Here is a 21,816-nt window from a genome sequence, read left to right as displayed (position 1 = left end):
GCAAAATACGTTGCCTCTTCTTTGGGAGCGGGAGAAGTTGTATGGCTGCGAAAATTGCTAGTTGATTTGTTCAAAAGACCTTTGAAGCCCACTGTGACTCATTGCAACAATCAGAATTGTATCAAGCTCTCAACTAATCTAGTCTTCCACAATCATTCCAAGCATATTGAAATTCCTTATCACTAAGTTAGAGATATGGTGGATCGAGGAGTCATTCAACTAGAGTACGTCAGTACTAATGAGCAAACAACAAATATCTTTACTAAGCCTCTTGCTAAAGTGAAGTTGGAACACTTCAAAGGAAAACTTGGTATGATCAAATTGTAATATTGGATATTGAATTTAAATTTTCAATTTATATGAGTTTATGCTTCTATTGTTGTTTAGTTGCATCAGATATGTAATGAAAGGTGACGATCTTTCATAGACATATATTCAGAAGGTAATCATTTGTGAGGTGATGATTTTACAAATAATAGGCCTGTTATCATGAAAACTCTAGATATTGTTTCAGACAATTAGAGGTCATTGATAACAAATGCATTATGATTACTCTAGATATTGTTTCGGACAATTAGAGATCATAATATATGTTATGATAGTGTTCATAGCATGGTGATTTAAATTATTTGACAAATCACTATTTCAAAGCGTTAAAGTCAGATAATGTGTTAAGTACAGTTTTTGTACTTTGGTGACTATTAAGGAGTTTTATTACTTCACCCTTGCTAAGAGAGAGTGTTGATGTATAGCATTAGTTGAAGCAATATTATATACATGCAAATATGATTTAATGAATTCTGTATATTCTTCAGCGAAAAATATATACATATATATACCTATACATATATATATGTTTATATATAGATATATATACATATATATACATATGCATTTAGATATTCACAAAAACATACTTCATTCATATCGGGCTTATGCATTGAAATTATTGGGGTTTTTGTATCTGCCTCCAATTACTAATTAAATTGCCGTTGACTGCCATTGGTTATGTTAGGCAGTGATTGGTTAAGTTTATGTTTAGTTAGTCATGCCTATGTAGAGGCATGACCTTACGTGACCTTTGGTCACATAGAGTCATGTCTCTACAGAGATGTGACTTCTCATGATTATATAAATATGTCAAGAGATCGTTGGGAACTATATCAATCTAAGGCATACAAGTCCCAGCAATCTACTTCTCCTCTTTATAGATTACAAAAGTTACATTGCTGATACTCAATTGGTGAATATTCTGAAGATTACTGGACAGCAGTCAGATCTGAAGATTGCATTATCTGAAATATAAAGACACAGGTTTGAATCATTCCTTCTATAGTACAAAGATATCAAGTAAGGATAATTTAGTTGTTACATTCTGATATAATAGTTTACTCTGTTAGTGATACTTAAAATTAACATGAGATATCAAATTTCTACAATCCCTCATAATTGCTAACAAAGATTTCTGGATTTGATTGTGTGTGTTTTTAACATCAACATTTCATATCACACTCCATGATCCATCATCAGGATGAATAGTAACAGATGCATATAGGCACAACTTAGGAGAATTAAAGGGAAACAACGGAAGAAAAAATAACATGAAATGCAAGAAAAAGCTACTAGGTAATGAAGAAAAGAAGAAGAGAGAGAGAGAACAAGCAAGCCAAGTTAAATAACAAATCAAAGAAAATCAAAAGCACCACAAAAATCCACAAGAATAACAAAGGTGAAACATTGAGACCAACCAAGGTGAAACAAAAAGAAAAAGAGAAGAGCAAATGAATAATACAGCATAAAAAATAATAAAAATTGAGGAAAAAAGCCAACCCAAAATAAGAGAGAGGCTAAGACTAACACAAATTTAAAATAATAAATGATAAAAAAATAAAGTAAACGAATTAAAAATAAAACCCAAAAACCAAAATAAACTAATTAAAAAATTTGATGCACAAAATCAAAATGAAAGCATCAAATTTCATATTAAGTCTATAGCTCAAAACCCTATATGACAAATATAATATATACATATTTAAATAATATAAATATGCAAAGATATACAATATATCTATTGTATAAAATATATTAAAAGTCAATCATATATAACCTAAGTTACCATGGTTCATCCCTAGACCCACCGGATCTGCAGAAGTTTGAACTAGTTCGAAGTTTGGGTCTGGTTTGTAGTCCAATTCGAGTAAGGTTCCAATTTTTGGCTGATGGTTAGATCTAGTTTGAACCAAGTTCGATTTGGTTTGAACCAAGTTCAGTCTGGTTTGAGAAGTTTGAACCTAGGTGAACCAAGCCAAAAAAGTTGAACCAAGTTCGAACCACATGCTTTGTGGGCCCCATGGATGGCAATAAAGTGTTTTTTTTTTTCAAAATTTATTAAGTTGCTGGCGTCCACAGCCCTAAATGGTTGTTATGAAATGCTTTTGGTGGCCTCTCATTGTCATTTTTTGAAGGATTTGATGCCAACAACATTGTTGCTGCTGCTGATCCCATTGGCCTTAGCTCTATTGCTGAGTCATCTAATGCAAGAGAAGAAGAAAATGAAGAAGTAGAAGAAGATAAAGATTGAAGAACTTAGAGTATTAATAGATTTTTATTCCATTAGTTGAACAATGAACGTGAAACTATGATACTTAAACTTGATGCTACGATTGAATTTTAGTGTTTTGAATCTTTGATGTTGAACTATATGATGGTATGGGCACTATGACTATATGATGGTAAGATCACTATGATTACAAGTTTATAGTCTTTTTGTTATTTAAATGTGTTTATGCTACTATGCTACATTCTAATTTTAACTCACGCTTCCAAAATATGCATATATACATATATTTTTTATAATTTTTATACGTTTTGTACTAACAAGCCCAAACCCCTTTCCAAAATTTTGACAAACTTACAAAAAGGTTCTCGAACTTCAAACTTGGAACCGAACCCGAACCGGTAACGTAGTATATAACCTATATACTAAATATCTATAATATATTATTTAACATAGATTTCAAACATATATATATATAATGCAATCAATTATTTATATAGGATATATAATGGATATATATTATATCTATTATATATTGTATATAATTATAATATATTTGATTACTTTATATGTGTATATATTCACATATAAAGTAATCAGTTATATATTATATATAATTGATATTATAATAAATATCTATTATACATACTATACAATTGATTGCTTTATCTACATACATACATACATACATACATACATACATACATACATACATATATATATATATATATATATATATATATAAGAAAAAATGATATAATAGCAAAGTGGAACAAAACTAAGGAAAAAGAGCATTAGATGAAATAAGAACAATGAAAGAGAATTAGAATATATATATATATAATTGATTACTTTATATGTGTTTTTAAAAGAGACACGCAGACCCTCTTTAGAGAGGATCTTGGAGTTTTTTAGGGAGATTCCTTCCCGAAAAGGGAAGGATGCATTGTGAACAAGCAAGGGGAGGCATGGGATTAAAGCTGGAGCAATGGAAGGATATGGCTTGGTTTAGAGCCCTAGAAATTTGTTTAGGTGAATAACCATTCAACCTGAAGACCTGGTGGAGATGGTTGAGGTCAAGGTCTAAGTGATCATCATCACAAATTCTAAAGGCTCTCAATGCAAGGGTCTTGAGAATGCCAAATATTTGGTTAGAATGATGTTGTGAGGAAAAGAGTGAATGTACAAGTTTGTATGAGTTGCCTTTCGAAACACACATCGACCAGTGGAGCCCTCCGGTTTCTTAATGAAAAGAATAGCAAGAAAAGGCAAACAACCATCATACTCAAGCTCCTTGGTGAAGGAAATGTAGGGCGTAATGCTATTGATGTGTTGGTGAAACTCTTCCAATTTGGCGAGCCCATGAGGCCAACACACATTGGTGTCATCTACATAAAGTTTACACCACTTAGGTTTCAGGAGGAACGATCGAATGGCGAACTCTTCAAAATGTTCCATGTAAAGGTTAGCGATGACAAGGGAGAGAGGGGATCCCATGGCCACTCCATCAAGCTGCTCATAGATAACCCCCTAAAAGGAAAAACATGTGGACCTTAAGCGAAACTCCACCAAATTGGCAATCTCAACACCAAATTTACTCTTGACAATATCAACTGAGTCAGGGATAGGGACCTTCGTGAAGAGATTGACCACATCAAAACTCACTAAGATGTCACTGTCCTCCAAATGAACATCATTGATGAAATTAACAAAGTGGGTCAAGTCCTTGACCACTGTGACAGATTTGCCAACTAGGGGAGAGATAAGCTTGGCAAGATAAGTAGCAAGAGGGTAATTTGGCGAGCCTATGGTATCCGCAATGGGCCTAAGAGGAATGCCACTTTTGTGAATTTTTGGAACACCATAGATACTGGGGGTGACTTCCTTCGATGGGATCAAACTCTTCAAGGTGACTTATAATTTATTATTTTTTATTCTATTATTAGTTTATTATATTATTAAATCTTATAAATATAGGGACATTACAATCCACCCTTCCTCAAATTGCTTGTCCTCGGCAATGCAAATCTTCAGTGTAAGGGTATCCTAATATGTGACTCAATATCCAATCAAGCAATCATGAAACAACAATTTCAATTTGAGGGTAGAAATATAAAATACATTCACGAGTATACATTTATCAACTTGAAAATAATTTGTCATATTATTGAAAACTTATTACTATTTATTTGTTTATTATTGTTATTTAGTTATTTCTTAATTTTGATATTATTATTATTATATGTGTGTGTGTGTGTGTGTATTGAATTCCCTTTTAGAAAAGGGATATTACAGTCGCAGAACCTTAAACTTGGTCACCAAATCCATATGAAATCTATAATTACATTAAAAAAACTTAAATTTTTAGATATTGAGAATCATAAACAAGGAGCAACATACAAGTTGCCAAGCATCAACTGTCTCCAATGCCGATCCTTGAGATAACTTCATGTTTTCCTTTAGATATGCACTGAAAAAAGAAATTAAAAACCCAAAAAATCAGCAATGCCATCAGAAAAATAATATTTCTAAATTAAATCAGATTTCCATGCATTCTATTTCATAAACTTTTGACAAAAAAACAATTTCAGAAGGTCCTGGATTTAGGGTTATTGCTAAGCAAACTAATTAAGAGAAAAGAATAAGTATATTCTCAGTACAGGTTGACATCGATTGCATGCAACTGACAACTAATATAAGTGTTTGCTGTAGAAGCCTAGGAACTTTCCAAGCTGTCTGCCTTCAGTAAACTGATTTGAATTACACTAGATGATAAAATAACACATTGTTTAAGTACTCGATTGAGTTTTAACAACATCCAGAATGAGAGCAACTACTCATTTCGTGTTGCAGTGATACATTCCATCATTTTAGTTAAATACTGAATCGCAAGGCAGGGTTGCACTCTGTCATGCCAGGTTAGTGATTGTAAAATTCCATAATCAGTTAAAAGTTAAAGCTAATCAACTGTCCCATTTAAAATGCATTAAGGTTACAAACTTTAATTTAGCATTGTAACAGACCAAGCCCTCAATGTGTTTATTCACAAAGAAAATATAAAAATTGTGCCCTAGCATCAGGAAGATAGGTAAAAGAAAATCAACTCCTGCTGCACTCATATAAGACCTAAAGATTACGTTTTGCTCCACAACATACAATTTTATCAGAGCATAAAACATCAAGCTTCCTCTGCTAACAAATTGCAGTCCACAGTTGCAGATACAAATGATAACTAATCTGTTTCAGCAATAATTCAGAATTTCAGACACACGCAACAACAAGAGGTTTCATGTGGCAAATCTTAGTTAGGGTTATCTCAAAGATGACAATTAATACAGAAATACAGCACATAATGATATTAAGGTCTCCAAAGGGTACAAAACTGTATATCCAGTATGTGTAAAGCAAAACCATGAACATAAAATATTAGTAGAAAGATCACACTAGAAGAATGGCATTACTTTGATAGGCAAAAAACTATTCTCAAGTTCACTTATAGTAATTTAAGAAATCAGTAAGGTTCCTAAAAATAAAAGGAAACTGACAATGACAGTGTTAGCTGCTCAAAATTCAAAAAGCGGTTCCATTGTAACAGTAATAGTGCTATCTGCTTGAAATTTCTCTTCACTGCATCCCTTTGTATCTTTAATAAATGTGACTGGTAAAGGTGTGCACTAATATAGGATATACTACTTAACAATTTTTGGTTTCTCTATGCTTTCCTTAACAAGTTGGCAACTAACTATCGACTTTGGAATATGATAACTTTCAATATTAACTATCATCATTAATCCCATCAACCCTTCTACTCCCCAAAACTCCTTTGGCTCTAAACTAGGTAGAATGCCATTACATGATCATAGAACATTCTAATTTAATAGATTATCAAATAGTATACTGGACCTCCTTCAACAAATTGAACAAATAATCAACTGCTCTCAACCTATCTTCATAAATATTCCCAATGAACTGTTGAAGGATTCTTCCATTTGACAGCAAATCGTTAAGTTTTTGCCTTTGAGGCTGTTAAATGTGATTAAATTTCTTTCAGATTTGATCTATATGTCTTTTCAATTTTCAAATATGATTCATACAATCACTGTACTTCCTTGCAGATAATAATCAGAATATTGAACTATAAAAGAATGAAGGTGATGTCAAATCCATTATTGAGAAATACTGATTATAAATTTACACTTCTGAATTTTCTTTCTATGGCATTCGATCTACAAGAGCAGAGCATTTATTGATTTCGAAGCTCTTCTGCCTGATCGGTTTGTGACCAGACTTCGGTGATTCTATCTGATATGGACACACAACTAGTCACAACATGTGGTTGCATAACTGGATTTTGTTGTTTCCCATCACAAGCCAATGTTTCTCATCAAATCAGTGAAGGTTGTTCATATATAGAGTAGTCTGTTGGTTTTGTGGAAGTTTTCTAATCAATATTCAACTACCATTTCAACTGCTATCTTAGCAGACTCTTAACATATTACAGTTCTTGGTATGAATAATCTGCCCAATCCATCCACACCTGATTTTTTTTTTGAACTTTAGAAAGATAACTCCTCAATGATGTGTCATCAGCACTCCCTTCACACCAAAATATAATTGGTGCAGGAGCACCCACATAAAATATTTTGAAAGTGATTTCTACACGAGCCAACTTGAGGAATTTATCCTGATTTCGTCATTAGGATAGGATCTTTTCTTGGGTTTCATTTAGAGTCCAGACCATTGTGGGCTCATTGTTCCCTATTCTATATTGATCTAGAGTATTTTGTTAGCCAATCTTCCTATTTTGTAATAATCTAGAATGTTCCGTAGACCGTCCTAGCAAGTATAAATAGAGTTTTTAGGTTTAGGTTTAGATCAAATTTTTGGATACGAAGTCACGGGGAGAAGAAATCTTTTGGAGAGCAAGTGTATATACTGTTCATTTAATAAATCAATTAGAAGTATATTGTTATCTATCTCTTTCTAGTGCTGGTTCCTTTTGTTTTTGCTTCCGTTGAGCTTATCTCTGCATCATTTTTGGTATCAGAGCTTGGGGAAAGCTCCCGAGGCAATTGGATTTTATGTCTGGATCAGAATCAAAAGCTGAAACATCAAACATGGTCACTAATGCTGAACTGGCAAAGAAGATGCAAGAACATGAGAAAACCAATAAGTGGTTATTGGATGAATTTCAGAAGTTGAAGGGCCGGATGGAAAAGAGAGCAAAGATATTCTCAGAGGAAGAGGAAGAAGGGGAAGAAGAGGATACCTCTAAGCAAGAGGTGGTTAACTTACTTGCAGACTAGAGATACTTCATAGAAGCCCTTGAAAGAGTTGGCAAGAAGGATGCCAAAGGTGACCTACCCATCTTCTCGGGAAAGATGAATGTTGATGGTGTTGTGGATTGGATAGAAGCCTTGAACAACCATTTTGAATGTGAAAATATAGCAGAAAAGGACAAGGTAAAAATTGCCAAGTCAAAGTTGAAGGGACCAACCCTCACTTGGTGGAATTTCACTCAAGGAGAAAGGGTCAAAGAAGGCAAGAACATGATAACTTCATGGGAAAGGATGTGTGCCAAGGTGAGAGAAACATACCTGAGGTTTATGAAATCCAACTTCATCAAAGGAGACAAAGTTTAAGACAAAAGGAGCTAGATGTCACAGCCTATACTGAATAATTCCAAAAATTAAGCTTAAGGGCAAAGCAGAGTGAATGTGAAAGTGTAAAAGTTGCTAGATATCTCAATGGATTGAGGTTGAACATTCAAGAAGAACTTAATTTATTGTGTCCTGATACAGTACAGAAATTTTATCAACTAGCATTGAAGGTGGAAGCCAAATTGAAAATAAGGCAAGAACAAAATAGCAGAGGAAGAAGAAGAAATCAAAGGGGGAGAGGAAATTTCCAAGGAAGAGGACAAAACCATGAAGATCATAAGGAGATAAAGCAAGAAACCAGTCAAAGCGAAGGAAATTTCAGAGGTAGAAGAGGCAATTCAAGAGGTGGATTTGGTGGTAGAAGGGCAAGTCCGATCATTTGTTTCAATTGCAATTAGGAGGGACATTATGCATCTAGGTGTCCGGATAGAGCTAGTTCAAGTTCACAACGTGAAAGAACACATTTGGTACTAGATGATGAATACCAAGAGAAGGAGATGGCTAACTCAGATAGTGTACCTAAAAGAGGAGAAAGTTTAATGATGAAAAGACCAATTTTGAAAGTGCCTACAACCATGGAACCACCACAAAGGAAAACTATCTTTAGGACTACTTGCAAATTTGGAGGTAAGGTATGTAAAGTCATTATTGACTCAGGATCTACTGAGAATTTAGTTTCTTTTGAGATGGTTGAGAAGTTAAAACTTAGGAGAATACCTCATCCTTTTCCTTATAAGGCTTCATGGCTAACAAAGGGTCAACAAACTCTTGTAAATGAGCAAGCATGGGTTGATTTTCAGATTGGAAAGTACAAGGACAGAATTTTGTGTGATATAGTTGACATGGATGCATGCCACCTATTATTTGGTAGGCCCCGGCAATATGAATTGCAGGCACAACATGATGGAAAACTCAATATATACACCATCAAGAAGGATGTAAAGGTGATTAGATTGATTCCATTTGCTGATCATGAAGAAGTGGAAGAAAATAAAGAGAGGGAAGCCAAAATTATGATGGTTGATAAAAAGGAATTCTTACAGGACATGAAGGATGAACCTCAGCCTTGTTTTCTTTTGATGCCTAACCCACAACCACAAGAACCCGTTGGAAATGACAGAAAGGAGGCTGAAATAAAGAAGGCAATTCCTAATGAAGTGAAAGAACTTTTGGATAAATATGAAGGTTTGATTTCAGAAGGTATGCCAAAGTCTTTACCACTTATACGAGAGATTAGTCATTGTATTGATTTCATTCCTGGAGCTACTTTACCCAATAAGGCTGCATACAAGATGACACCTCAACAAAATGAGGAGATTGCTAGACAAGTAAAGGAGTTACTCAATTCTGGCTTGATTGTGAATAGCTTAAGCCCATGTGTTGTACTTGTTGTTTTGGTACCCAAGAAGGAAGGAACCTGGAGGTTATGCATTGATTCTAGAACCATTAATAAGATTACAATCAGATATAGGTTTCCAATGCCAAGAATTGAAGATTTGCTTGATTTTTTGGGAGGTACAAAGTATTTCTCCAAAATTGACTTAAAAAGTGGGTACCATCAAATAAGGATAAGAGCTGGAGATGGGTGGAAGACAGCATTCAAAACCAATGATGGATTATATGAATGGAAGGTAATGCCATTTGGACTCTCTAATGCTCCTAGTACCTTCATGCGACTTATAAATGAAATACTCAAAGGCTTCAATGGCAAGTTCATCATAGTATATTTATATGACATGTTAATTTTTAGCAAGACAAAGGAAGAACACCTAGAACACATTGACATGGTTTTGAGAAGACTTCATGAGGAGAAATTGGTAATAAATTTGGAAAAGTGTTTGTTCATGCAAGAGGACCTGACATGTCTTGGTTTTGTGATCTCCCAAGGTAGCTTGAAGATGGATAAAGATAAGGTAAGTGCTATACTATCCAGGCCACCCCCAAAAACAGTTGGAGATGTTAGAAGCTTTCATGGTCTTGTTACATTTTATAGGAAATTTATAAGAAATTTCAGTCATATATGTGCTCCTATGTTAGAAACTATTAAAGGAGGAAGGAAGTGTAAGTTTGCATGGAGTCAATCAGCAAATGAAGCTTTTGAATTGCTCAAGAAAAAGGTTAGCGAGCAGCCAATTCTTTCTTTACTTGATTTTAACAAAGTTTTCCAAGTAGAATGTGATGCTAGCAAGGTTGCTATAGGGGCATTTCTTAGTCAAAAAGGAAAACTAGTGGCTTTCTCAAGTGAAAAGCTCAATGAAGCCAAGCATAAAAATACTCTTCATATGGCCTAGAAATGTATGCATTGGTTCAAGCTTTCAAAAAGTGGAGACATTACTTGTTGCCAAAGGAGTTTGTTGTGTATACCGATAACCAAGCACTCAATTTTCTGAATAGCCAAGACAAATTAAGTCATAGGCACATGAAATGGGTGAAGTATTTACAGGCCTATACCTTCACCATCAAGCATAAGAAGGGCATATCAAACAAGGTTGCTGATGCTCTTAGTAGAAGGAATCTGACTGTCTCCCAGATACAACTAGAAAGTGTGGGAATTGAAGCACTCAAAGACATGTATGTAGCAGATCTAGATTTTGGCGACGTCTACAAGATATGTATGGAGTTTGGTGAAAGATACCATGCTGATTTTCCAGATGTTTTGATACAAGACAGACTTCTTTTCAAAGGAGGACAACTACGTGTACCCAGGTGCTCTATGAGGACAAACATTATCAAAGAGAAGCATAGTGGAACAATGGGTGGACTTTTTGGTTTGGATAAAACCTTAGAATTGGTTAGAAGGTACTATTATTGGCCTAAACTTCAGACTAATGTTAGAAACTTTGTGGAAACATGTATGATTTGTTAAAGGGCCAAAGGAAGGACTACAAATGCAGGGCTTTATCAGCCTTTGCCAATACCGTCTAGACCCTGGGAAAGCATAACGGCGGATTTTGTAATGGGGCTGCCACAGACACAAAAGGGGCATGATAGTGTATTTTTTGTAGTAGATAGGTTCAACAAAATGGCTCACTTCTTACCATGTAAGTCAACCTATGATGCTTCTCATATAACAAATCTCTTTTTCAAGGAAGTCATAAGGATTCACGGGCTACCTCTCAACATAGTTTCAGACAGGGATGTGAAGTTTGTAGGACACTTTTGGAGAACTTTATGGAGGAAACTTGGAACCAATTTATCATTCTCATCAGCCTACCACACTCAAACTAATGGCCAAACAAAGGTAGTTAATAGAACATTGGGCAATTTGTTAAGAACACTCACAAGACAACATGCAGCAAAATGGGATGTAATCCTACCCCAAGCTGAATTTGCATATAATGACTCCATCAATAGAAGTACAGAAAAGTCACCTTTCAAGTGGTGTATGGAATTCATCCTAGAGGGATCTTCGAGTTAAGAGATATGAGTTCATAGCAACAAGTTAGTGCCTAAAGAGAAGAATTTGCTACAACCATAAAAGAAATCCATGATGAAGTCAAAGCACAACTTCAACAAACCTCTGACAAGTATAAGAAGCATGCAGATAAAAAAGGGAGACACTTAGAATTTGAAGTGGGAGATTTAGTATGGGCAAATCTCAAGAAAGGGAGGCTACCAAAAAGTAAATCTACCAAGCTTATGTTGAGAAAACTAGGTCCTTTTCAAATATTGAAGAAGTTTGGAACCAATGCTTATGAGATTCGATTGCCACCTGAGATTGGCATCTCTCCCATCTTCAACATAGAAGACCTCACACCATTCAAAGCAACCAATAAAGAAATTGATACAGGACCGATTGCTGATACAGAAGACATTAAACATCTACCATTTAAGAAGACACCACAGCTAGAAAGGATACTTGACACCAAAGTCATAAAGAAGACAAGAGGAAAGGAGTCCAAGTAGTATTTGGTAAAACTTAGAGGTTATTCGGATGTAGATGTTGTGTGTGGATGACCGAACAAGATATCAAGAAGCAGGATACCACTCTACAACAGCTCATCTTAAGTGGGCTTGAGATAAAATTTCCTGGGGAGTATGGTGCAGTAGCACCCACATAAAATATTTTGGACGTGATTTCTACACAAGCCGACTTGAAGAATTTATCCTGATTTTGTCATTAAGATAAGATCTTTTCTTGGGATTCGTTCAAACCATTGTGGGGTCATTCTTCCCTATTTTATATTGATCTAGAGTATTCTATAAGTTGTTCTTCCTATTTTGTAATAATCTAGAATGTTTCGTAGACTGTCCTAGCAAGTATAATTAGAGTTTTTAGGTTTAGGTTTAGGTCAAGTTTTTGGATACGAAGTCATGGGGAGAAGAAATCTTTAGGAGAGCAAGTGTATATACTATTCATTTGATAAATCAATTAGAAGAATATTGTTATCTATCTCTTTCTAGTGCTGGTTCCTTTTGTTTTTGCTTCCGTTGAGTTTATCTTTGCATCAATAATCTTATCGGGTTGTATAGCAGTCTATCTTCGATGACATTTGTCTTCAGAAGTTTTAGTCCATTAAAACTTTCATTATAATATGTTTTGAAACCTCAATAAAAGCCAGAGTTGAGTGATAGATTGATAAAAAAACAACTCCAACAAACATATGTTTTCTCCGCTAAATAACATGACACCTTTAATACTAACATTCTACTGGTCTTTACACTTTCAACAATTATCCAATGCAGAACCACTTCAGTGACACCCTCAGCCCAACAAACTCCCGCCTTTTGTTCATTTTATGCATCGTATACACACAAGAAAGTTCATTCAATTTAGCGCAACATTTTTCCAAAACAAACATTATTAATATCATGCCCAATACTTATTGGGCTCTCAGGCAAATAGACACCTTAATCAAGATGAGACAAAAAAAACTTTGTAAAGTATTTTCTTCAGAAGTCTTTTCCATTCAATTAATATCTGATTTTCTTCAACATACGAAAGGGCCTCATCATTCGATGTTGAAACAAATGATATATTTCAAACATATAAACTAATTTCAGTGACTTACATGCAGAGATGGTTTTGTTCAAAGCACATTATTACTGCTGAAGAAGTATCTTCAAGAGGTATTATATGTATTGACTTGTATTTTTGGATTCTCTCTGTATTGACATGTATTTTCCATTCGAAGCTCTTCAAAAATTTCACACAATTTATAAATGGGTCAATAAATCACATCATAATTCAAATAAAACACTAACCAATGAGGATATGGATGGAGGTCAATCCACCTAATGAGGAAAATGTCAATCTTGAGTCGCTCAGGCTAAAAAAATAAGACACATAAATAGGTCTGTACAAAAGTATATCTGCATAGACATCACCATATCCCCGATGGCTACAATGAGCTTTATTTACTATCTCTATGCATATTTTCATCATAACAGTGCCCCACCTGACGATGAAGCTCCATATCGTTTCAATCACCACAGTGCTCATCCAGCGATAAATATATATGTCCCTGTGTCTATATCTTTATTGATCCCTCTTTCATACTGCTCATCTACTCGTCTACAACATTGGCAATCTGCAAGAACCATGGCTCTGATTTCTCAAATTTAATCAGATCTTCCTTAGCAAGGCTCTGATACGATGTTAATTATGATTAAATTTCTTTCAGATTTGATCTATATATGTCTTTTCCATTTTCAAATATGATTGTTACAATCACTGTACTTTCTTGCAGATTATAATCAGAAGATTGAACCATATAAGAATGAAGGTGATGTCAAATCAATATTGAGAAATACCGATTATGAATTTACACGTCTTAATTTTCCTTCTATGGTATTCAATCTAAAAGAGGAGCATTTATTGATTTTGATGCTCTTCTGCCTGATCGGCTTGAGTATATATAAATGAATGGAGAGTCATGTCCATGAATGGATGTGTCTCCACAAGGTGGAGGCATGTCCATTCATGACATGCCTCTTTATTTATAACTATTTGTTTACCAAATAAACAGGCCTGACTACTAATCGAGATTTAGCATTTGTTTGCACTCAACCAATATATATCGCTGATCTGATATGAAGAATAATCAGAGTTAAATCTGATTCATTCAGTCAAACATTTGATCATTGCTCGATGAAGAATGTAAAATAACAATTTCATAGATGAAATCTGCAAGCACAGATTGATAATATACTTAGATCGAGAGATCTTATGATCTGATATGAATGATGAGAAATTTCAATAAAATCAATATTATTCTCAGTCATATAATTATGTGTATGTGTGTGTGTGTATAAAATCATTAATCTGACCACAGCTATTATCTTCAACAGAGGCCCCTTGTCCAGCTTTGGTGGTCTATTCATTTTTTTCTCTGCCACTAGGTTAACAGAATAAGCAACGTATGCTCTCAACTCTATGCTTTTTGCATTCAGCTTTGCCTTTACCATTTTTCTTCTGACGCTCTTGCACAATTTCTATGGAAAAGTGTAATAAACCAATGTTCAATCACTTTTTTACAGATCCTATGTTGGCTTCTAAAAAACTGGAGTAAAAATAATTCTAGCAATAATGTACCCTTCCACAATCTCCTTTATCTTACTTTGTGTTTCCCTTCTTTGTCTTTTCCTCTATAATCAGAATGGAAACAACATTCAGGTTAGCTGGAGGTGCAATCAGTATATTTGACTTCTTGTTCAACATTACTTGTATTCATTCTTCATTACTTACTGTCCCATAACATGTTTCCGTTTTGAAGTTTTCTAAAAAAACTTGGGTTTTTTCAAATATTGAATTGACAAACTATAATGCAAGAAATAATAGCGAACTTAATTTGCTGGTGCCCAAATTACTAGTGCTCACAAATGCACATACAGATATGCAACAATTTTATTTATTTCAAAACCTGGAAATGACATTGGAAAACAAATGGCAGCAATGATTTCCACTTTATAAAAGATCACAGCTCCTAGTGTTGAAACGTTACCAGCATATGGTGAATCACAGCCTATGTATGGGTAAACCCTGCTTGAAATCCAAACTCAGCTCACAAACAGTAAATGCAGAACATATAACAATGATTGCAGTATGTAATTTCTAGCTCCAAATGCAGTATAGGACCACAGTAGTATAGATGCATTGATCGGTGTAGAAAACCCAACACTCAGAGGTAATTTGGTATCCAAACCCTTGAAGAAAATGTCCAAACAGCCCTTGGAAAATGTGCAGATTTGGCACAATTCATTGGCAATTAGTGGCCAATTCAAAGTGCAGAATAATTGCAGCAGGTATCATTTCTAACAACGAACACCAAACCCTTATGTCTCAGAACTTCCAACTATTCCTCTTCTTAACAGTCACATTACATTTCAATCATTGGCTGATTCAGAATTTTGAACCCAAACAACAGCAGTAGCATGCACAATTCATTGGCATTGAATTCCAACTCAAAGTGCAGAAAATAATGAGAATTCACAATTCTCTCGCAACTTCAAACTCTCACACAAACTTCCTCAAAATAACAAATGCATAGAGATAATAGGATGAATGAATTCATCTCAAGAGCCTTTCTTTTATAATATTTCAATCCAAAAAGCTTCTCCTTCACACATTTCACTTAAAAGGCTTCATGCTTGCACTTTTCACTTAGATTACGATTTTGCATTTGGAAGCATATTCAGCTTTTAAATATAATAACTCCTTTATAATTCAATGGCTAGAGTCTTCTTGTGCACACTTTTCACTAAAGAGCCTTCTTCAACACAGTGTAATGACACTCGGACTCGGCAAAGGTAACTTGACTCGTGACCTGGCTCGGCGGTGGCTCAGCAGTGACTCGGCAAAGTGAAAAAATCTCAAAATTTTGAGATTTTTTAGGATTTAAAGAACATTCCATGCACCCATTATTGAATAAAGCGTAAAGACACAATAACATCATTAAATAGAAGATAATTTGATCATAATGCACATGCCACATACTTAAAAACTTAAAACTTAAAAGTCAAACATCGATTACATGTGTACAATACTACAAAGTTACAAAGTTACAAAGGTAAATTGCTAAAAGTAAATACTATATTACTAGTAATTAAAGTCAAACTAAGATAAATCCATGCAAACCATCAAAATGTATATGTATTATCATTTATGCATTATGAAATCCAACACATCACTATAGATTGTTATGGGAGCCCTTTTAGGGTTATATGAGTTGTTTACCGCATAGGGTAAGAAGTTAACACATGTATAACATGATTCAATTCAGAACAAGTACTTTATTCATGTATGCACTTGCAGATTACAATCCGATTCCAATGACTACAATGATCTATCGATTCTAACTGATGATTCCAAAGTCCATCTCGAACATGTACATATACCTTTCCAAAGGGGTGACTCAAGCGTCACGTGCCCGTTCGGATACTAATATACCCGTTGGCTACACTATACATTTTATCGACAACATCATCCCCCCACAAAAGAAAGGTCATCTCCGAACGACAATTACACAATAGTGATGTGAATATCAGGATTTAACTGTGTGATTTTGAGTCAAACTCGATGACCCATGTTTCATGAGTAGTGATTCAACATGAATCCATCTCTCATGAGAATAAATGGAACACTTAGCACTCATTGGATCTAGGTGATGCTCACAGGGGTGAAGCACCGGGACTTCCCGGGAGGTCACCCATCCCAGTACTACTCCAGCCTGAGCGCGCTTAACTACGGAGTTTCCTCCACAGTTAAACCCAAAGCTTGCAACCCCATTTGCAAAACCTTCACCAAGTGTTGTGCTTTATGAACCATTCATTAGAAAGCCCCTTAAGCTCATCAATTGATAAGTAGGAGATGATTTCCACAGCTAGTCAAATTGTGATGTGAATATCAGGATTTAACTGTGTGATTTTGAGTCAAACTCGATGACCCATGTTTCATGAGTAGTGATTCAACATGAATCCATCTCTCATGAGAATAAATGGAACACTTAGCACTCATTGGATCTAGGTGATGCTCACAGGGGTGAAGCACCGGGACTTCCCGGGAGGTCACCCATCCCAGTACTACTCCAGCCTGAGCGCGCTTAACTACGGAGTTTCCTCCACAGTTAAACCCAAAGCTTGCAACCCCATTTGCAAAACCTTCACCAAGTGTTGTGCCTTATGAACCATTCATTAGAAAGCCCCTTAAGCTCATCAATTGATAAGTAGGAGATGATTTCCACAGCTAGTCAAATTGTGATGTGAATATCAGGATTTAACTGTGTGATTTTGAGTCAAACTCGATGACCCATGTTTCATGAGTAGTGATTCAACATGAATCCATCTCTCATGAGAATAAATGGAACACTCAGCACTCATTGGATCTAGGTGATGCTCACAGGGGTGAAGCACCGGGACTTCCCGGGAGGTCACCCATCCCAGTACTACTCAAGCCTGAGCGCGCTTAACTACGGAGTTTCCTCCACAGTTAAACCCAAAGCTTGCAACCCCATTTGCAAAACCTTCACCAAGTGTTGTGCCTTATGAACCATTCATTAGAAAGCCCCTTAAGCTCATCAATTGATAAGTAGGAGATGATTTCCACAGCTAGTCAAATTGTGATGTGAATATCAGGATTTAACTGTGTGATTTTGAGTCAAACTCGATGACCCATGTTTCATGAGTAGTGATTCAACATGAATCCATCTCTCATGAGAATAAATGGAACACTTAGCACTCATTGGATCTAGGTGATGCTCACAGGGGTGAAGCTCACTGTGGAGGAAACTCCGTAGTTAAGCGCGCTCAGGCTGGAGTAGTACTAGGATGGGTGACCTCCCGGGAAGTTCCGGTGCTTCACCCCTGTGAGCATCACCTAGATCCAATGAGTGCTAAGTGTTCCATTTATTCTCATGAGAGATGGATTCATGTTGAATCATTACTCATGAAACATGGGTCATCGAGTTTGACTCAAAATCACACAGTTAAATCCTGATATTCACATCACAATTTGACTAGCTGTGGAAATCATCTCCTACTTATCAATTACACAATATCTGAGACAAATTAACAACAAAATATATTAATTGACTAACTACAACAAGATAGATCTGTTTCTGTCGCATCACTTTCACATTCATCCCATGCCTGCACCAAACCGGTCTCCAAACCATGTTGCATCTGTAGCCTCTGCTAACACAATATTATCTCCTTAGTTGACCTTGATAGCCACCCGTGCTGCTTTCTCTGTTTCCAACTCTTCGGTACCCTGAGCCAAGTGTCATTGCACTGCCTCCAACTGGATGATCAGCTCCTCCCGAGCTCTCTACACATCCACCAAGACAGCCTCACGGGCAACACCTACTCTCAGCGTCTCTGGTACACAGACACTCCATGCCTGCAGCAACTCCAATTCTTCTCAACTGGTCAAACTCCCACGACTGATATCCGCAACGACTGGGGGTCCAGCAGGGTCGAGGGGCAACGCCCCCGCGAGGTCCTGGGGTAGCGCCTTAGGTGTGCTCTCTGTCACAATACAGGGCGAGGTCGAGGGTCAGCGCCCCTCGCCGCCAAGACCAAATTAGCACTCCGAAACTCACACAAAACTGCATTGAACACACTATTTCTGTCATTTTCTTCCAATTCCACACTCTTTTTGGCAATTGCTTATGTCTACCCTTCCCTTTGGCATCATGCATTACTCATTCCGAATTGTTTCAATTTGTCGTCGTTTTTTTTTTTTTTTTTTTTACTCTTCCACTTCCTCTTTCCTGTAGACTTGCTTTGTGAATCGACTACAGCAATTCCTCTTCCTTTCCTGATACCCTTTGTCTCTGAAATGTAAAAAAAAAACATTAAAAAAAAATGTAAAAAATTATATTTTAAAGGCCCGATTTCAAGCCTGTCATGGCCGAGTCAAGCAGGCCGGGTCAAGTGACTCGCCGCTCGAGGGTCACGAGTCATTGTGACTCGGCGAGGTCAGCGCGGCTCGCTGACTCGCATGACTCACGTGACTCGCCGCGAGTCACGTTACCCTGTTGCTCATATTATTCTTGCTTCTTGTTTAATGCTTATGCCATTGTGAAGGGATGATTTTATGAGGGTCTTGGACTGATTGAAGGCAGATTTTACTGTAGCAGCATTGTAGCACGACACTATTCATTTTATTGTAGCAGTGAGATGGGAAGTCATTACTGAAAAATTATGTTATAATGTAGGAGTAATTAGTGAGTTGAAAAGTCTGCTATGTATTTGATTTTATTAGTTGAAAATTAATATTATTTCAGTAGTAATTCAATCTTCAATTTGCATATTATTATAAATTCCTTCTTGTTCATGTTATGCGGTTTCAAATCTATGCAAAGACATAAAAACAAACAAACATTTTATTTCTAGAGCCATAAAAGGGTTTAAACATTTAACGAAGAAATTAAGAATTGGATGCAAATTATTTGACTAAATTCCTATCAGTAGTTGGTTCAGTTTTTGGGCAATTCTAGGGTGTCCATTACAAAATAGTAAGTTCATGAAATTAAGCCCAAACAAAGTCCAATCTAAGCCAAACGAAGACCAAACTAGAACTTACTGAATTGTGAAGAAGACAAGAACCTCCCATAACCAAGCCTAACCACAAAAGACCCTCTATCCATAACAATTAGCCTACGAGGATTATGATAATAGGCTAATCCCTCAAACTTCGATACTAGCAAAACTGGGGACATTACAATCCACCCTCCCTAAGATTGCTCGTCCCCAAGCAATCCCAGAGCAAAAATGAATATCGCAGTCCACTAGGATCCTACAGATAAGACTACGTAATGTCCCTGTGATCACTAAAAAGCTCCTGTAACATCATCACCAATACAACTGATTAAACCTGTCAAACTGAAGCAAATCTAACTATAGATGGCGCAAGAATGAACATCTCAAAGGGAAGAAACTCGGTAAGCTAACAAAGCTTGCTTTGTTGGTTTTTTGAATCTGTTACAAATATATTAAGCACTACTAGATTGGTATGTGTTTTTCAAATGCAGCATCCTCTTATATTTATATTGAACATAGGCTATGAATAGACATGTCGCTTCATGAGACATGTCTATTTGTCGATCAGATAATTCATATGATAACAAATTTAATCACAGACACACATATATTATATTAATTTCTCCCAAATAACAATAACCTTATATCTCAAATATAAAGAACACACACATATATAAATTATATGTCATATAATTATATATAGGTATATCTTACAAAAGCTATCAAATATCAACACTCCCTCTTAGCTAGGGAGGATAGACACAAGATAGATATTACACTATTGATAATATTAGAAATGACAAATTTTAAGGATATCTTTGATCAAAAAATATTGTAATAACCCCAATAGGTTATAACTTCTTCAAACACCAAAAAAATTTATACTTCAGTTGTTTGACATTTCGTCAAACACTTTGCAAGCAAGCTCTGATACCACTGTAATGGCCCTCCTCAAATCTGCTCTCCAAAAATGTTGATAAAAGCTCAAGGAATTTCATCAAACAATTCACATGCATGGGACGTATGACTGATATAGTATTTCAGCTTGCTTTAAATGACTTTTTCTTCAATTTGCATCAATGAGAATCTTGTGCTAGAAGACTCAAAATGGACTACACAATGACCTAACATGAATGTGCAACTTATTCTGACAATATTCAATGCATATATGTGACTGAAACTACTTGCAATATGCAGCTACAGCAACTAGTATTTTTGACAAACACTTGGGATGTAAAATTATAACATTATTTATGCCAAAAAGAGAACCTACAGCCAATTGACATTTTGTCAAACAATTGGCATGCAAACTAATAAGCTGATCATGAATGAAATGAACACCTACAGCCAACTGGCATTTCTACAAACAGTTGGTATGCAAACTAACTAGCTGATAAATAATACTAGTGAATTGCTCAAATGACACCAGCAACTATTATCTTCTTAATTTGCAATGAAATTTCTAATACAATGCTTATGAAATATGGCCAAGACTTTCGGCATTTACATGGATTACAAAATGATAATGCTGGTATAAGCACACTTACAGCTGAAACTTATAACACCCTAAAAAAACAATACTAATAAAGGAACCTGGTTGTAGATGGCTGTAATAATTTTCTTCAATGCTGCCCCTTCTGCTTTGTTTTTCCGATTTGCTTTTTCGAATTGCTTTTTCGGACTGCTTTTTCAGCCTGCCTTTTCGGTTCCGCTTTTTCCGCCTGCTTTTTCGATTCTGCTTTTTCGGACTGCTTTTTCGGTTCCGCTTTTTCGGCCTGCTTTTTCGGTTCCACTTTTTCGGACTGCTTTTTCAGACTGCTACCCTGTTGAATCTCAAGACCATATCTTTCAATGGCATCAAGATTTCCAGCTTGAAGGGATTTCATCCTTCAAACTATTGAGACATAATCTCTAGAAAATTTCTCAATTTTTTTGATATTTCCAACCATCCATAAAAGAAGCTCTTCCATTTCTTTTATAGTGTTCTCACAAGAGCTCCATCTTTTGTTTTCTCAATGTGGGATAAAACATAACTCCCTTTATGTAACTTATGTCTCCAATGTGTTATAAAATAAAGGGGACTTTTAATTTAAATATTTTCCACAAACTATAGTCTAT

The 21,816-nt window shown here is 35.7% G+C and overlaps 1 protein-coding gene across 4 annotated transcripts in view; it reads right to left on the bottom strand.

Moving 5' to 3' along the window:
- Window positions 1-21,816, bottom strand: part of LOC149565343 (uncharacterized) — a 204,844-nt gene that overhangs the window by 36,246 nt on the left and 146,782 nt on the right. For all 4 annotated transcript variants that reach the window (XM_089818861.1, XM_089818863.1, XM_089818862.1 and 1 more), the window contains exon 8: window positions 4,958-5,027. In XM_089818861.1, coding sequence (XP_089674987.1) covers window positions 4,958-5,027 — 70 coding nt within the window. The remainder of the gene's footprint in view (window positions 1-4,957; window positions 5,028-21,816) is intronic.

The sequence above is a fragment of the Cupressus sempervirens genome, chromosome 3 (genome assembly GCF_028749045.1).
Source record: "Cupressus sempervirens isolate cs-2001-9-10 chromosome 3, ASM2874904v1, whole genome shotgun sequence".
Classification (NCBI taxonomy): Eukaryota; Viridiplantae; Streptophyta; class Pinopsida; order Cupressales; family Cupressaceae; genus Cupressus; species Cupressus sempervirens.
Note: the sequence above shows the minus strand (reverse complement) of the source record. Positions and strands in the feature narration are given on the sequence as shown.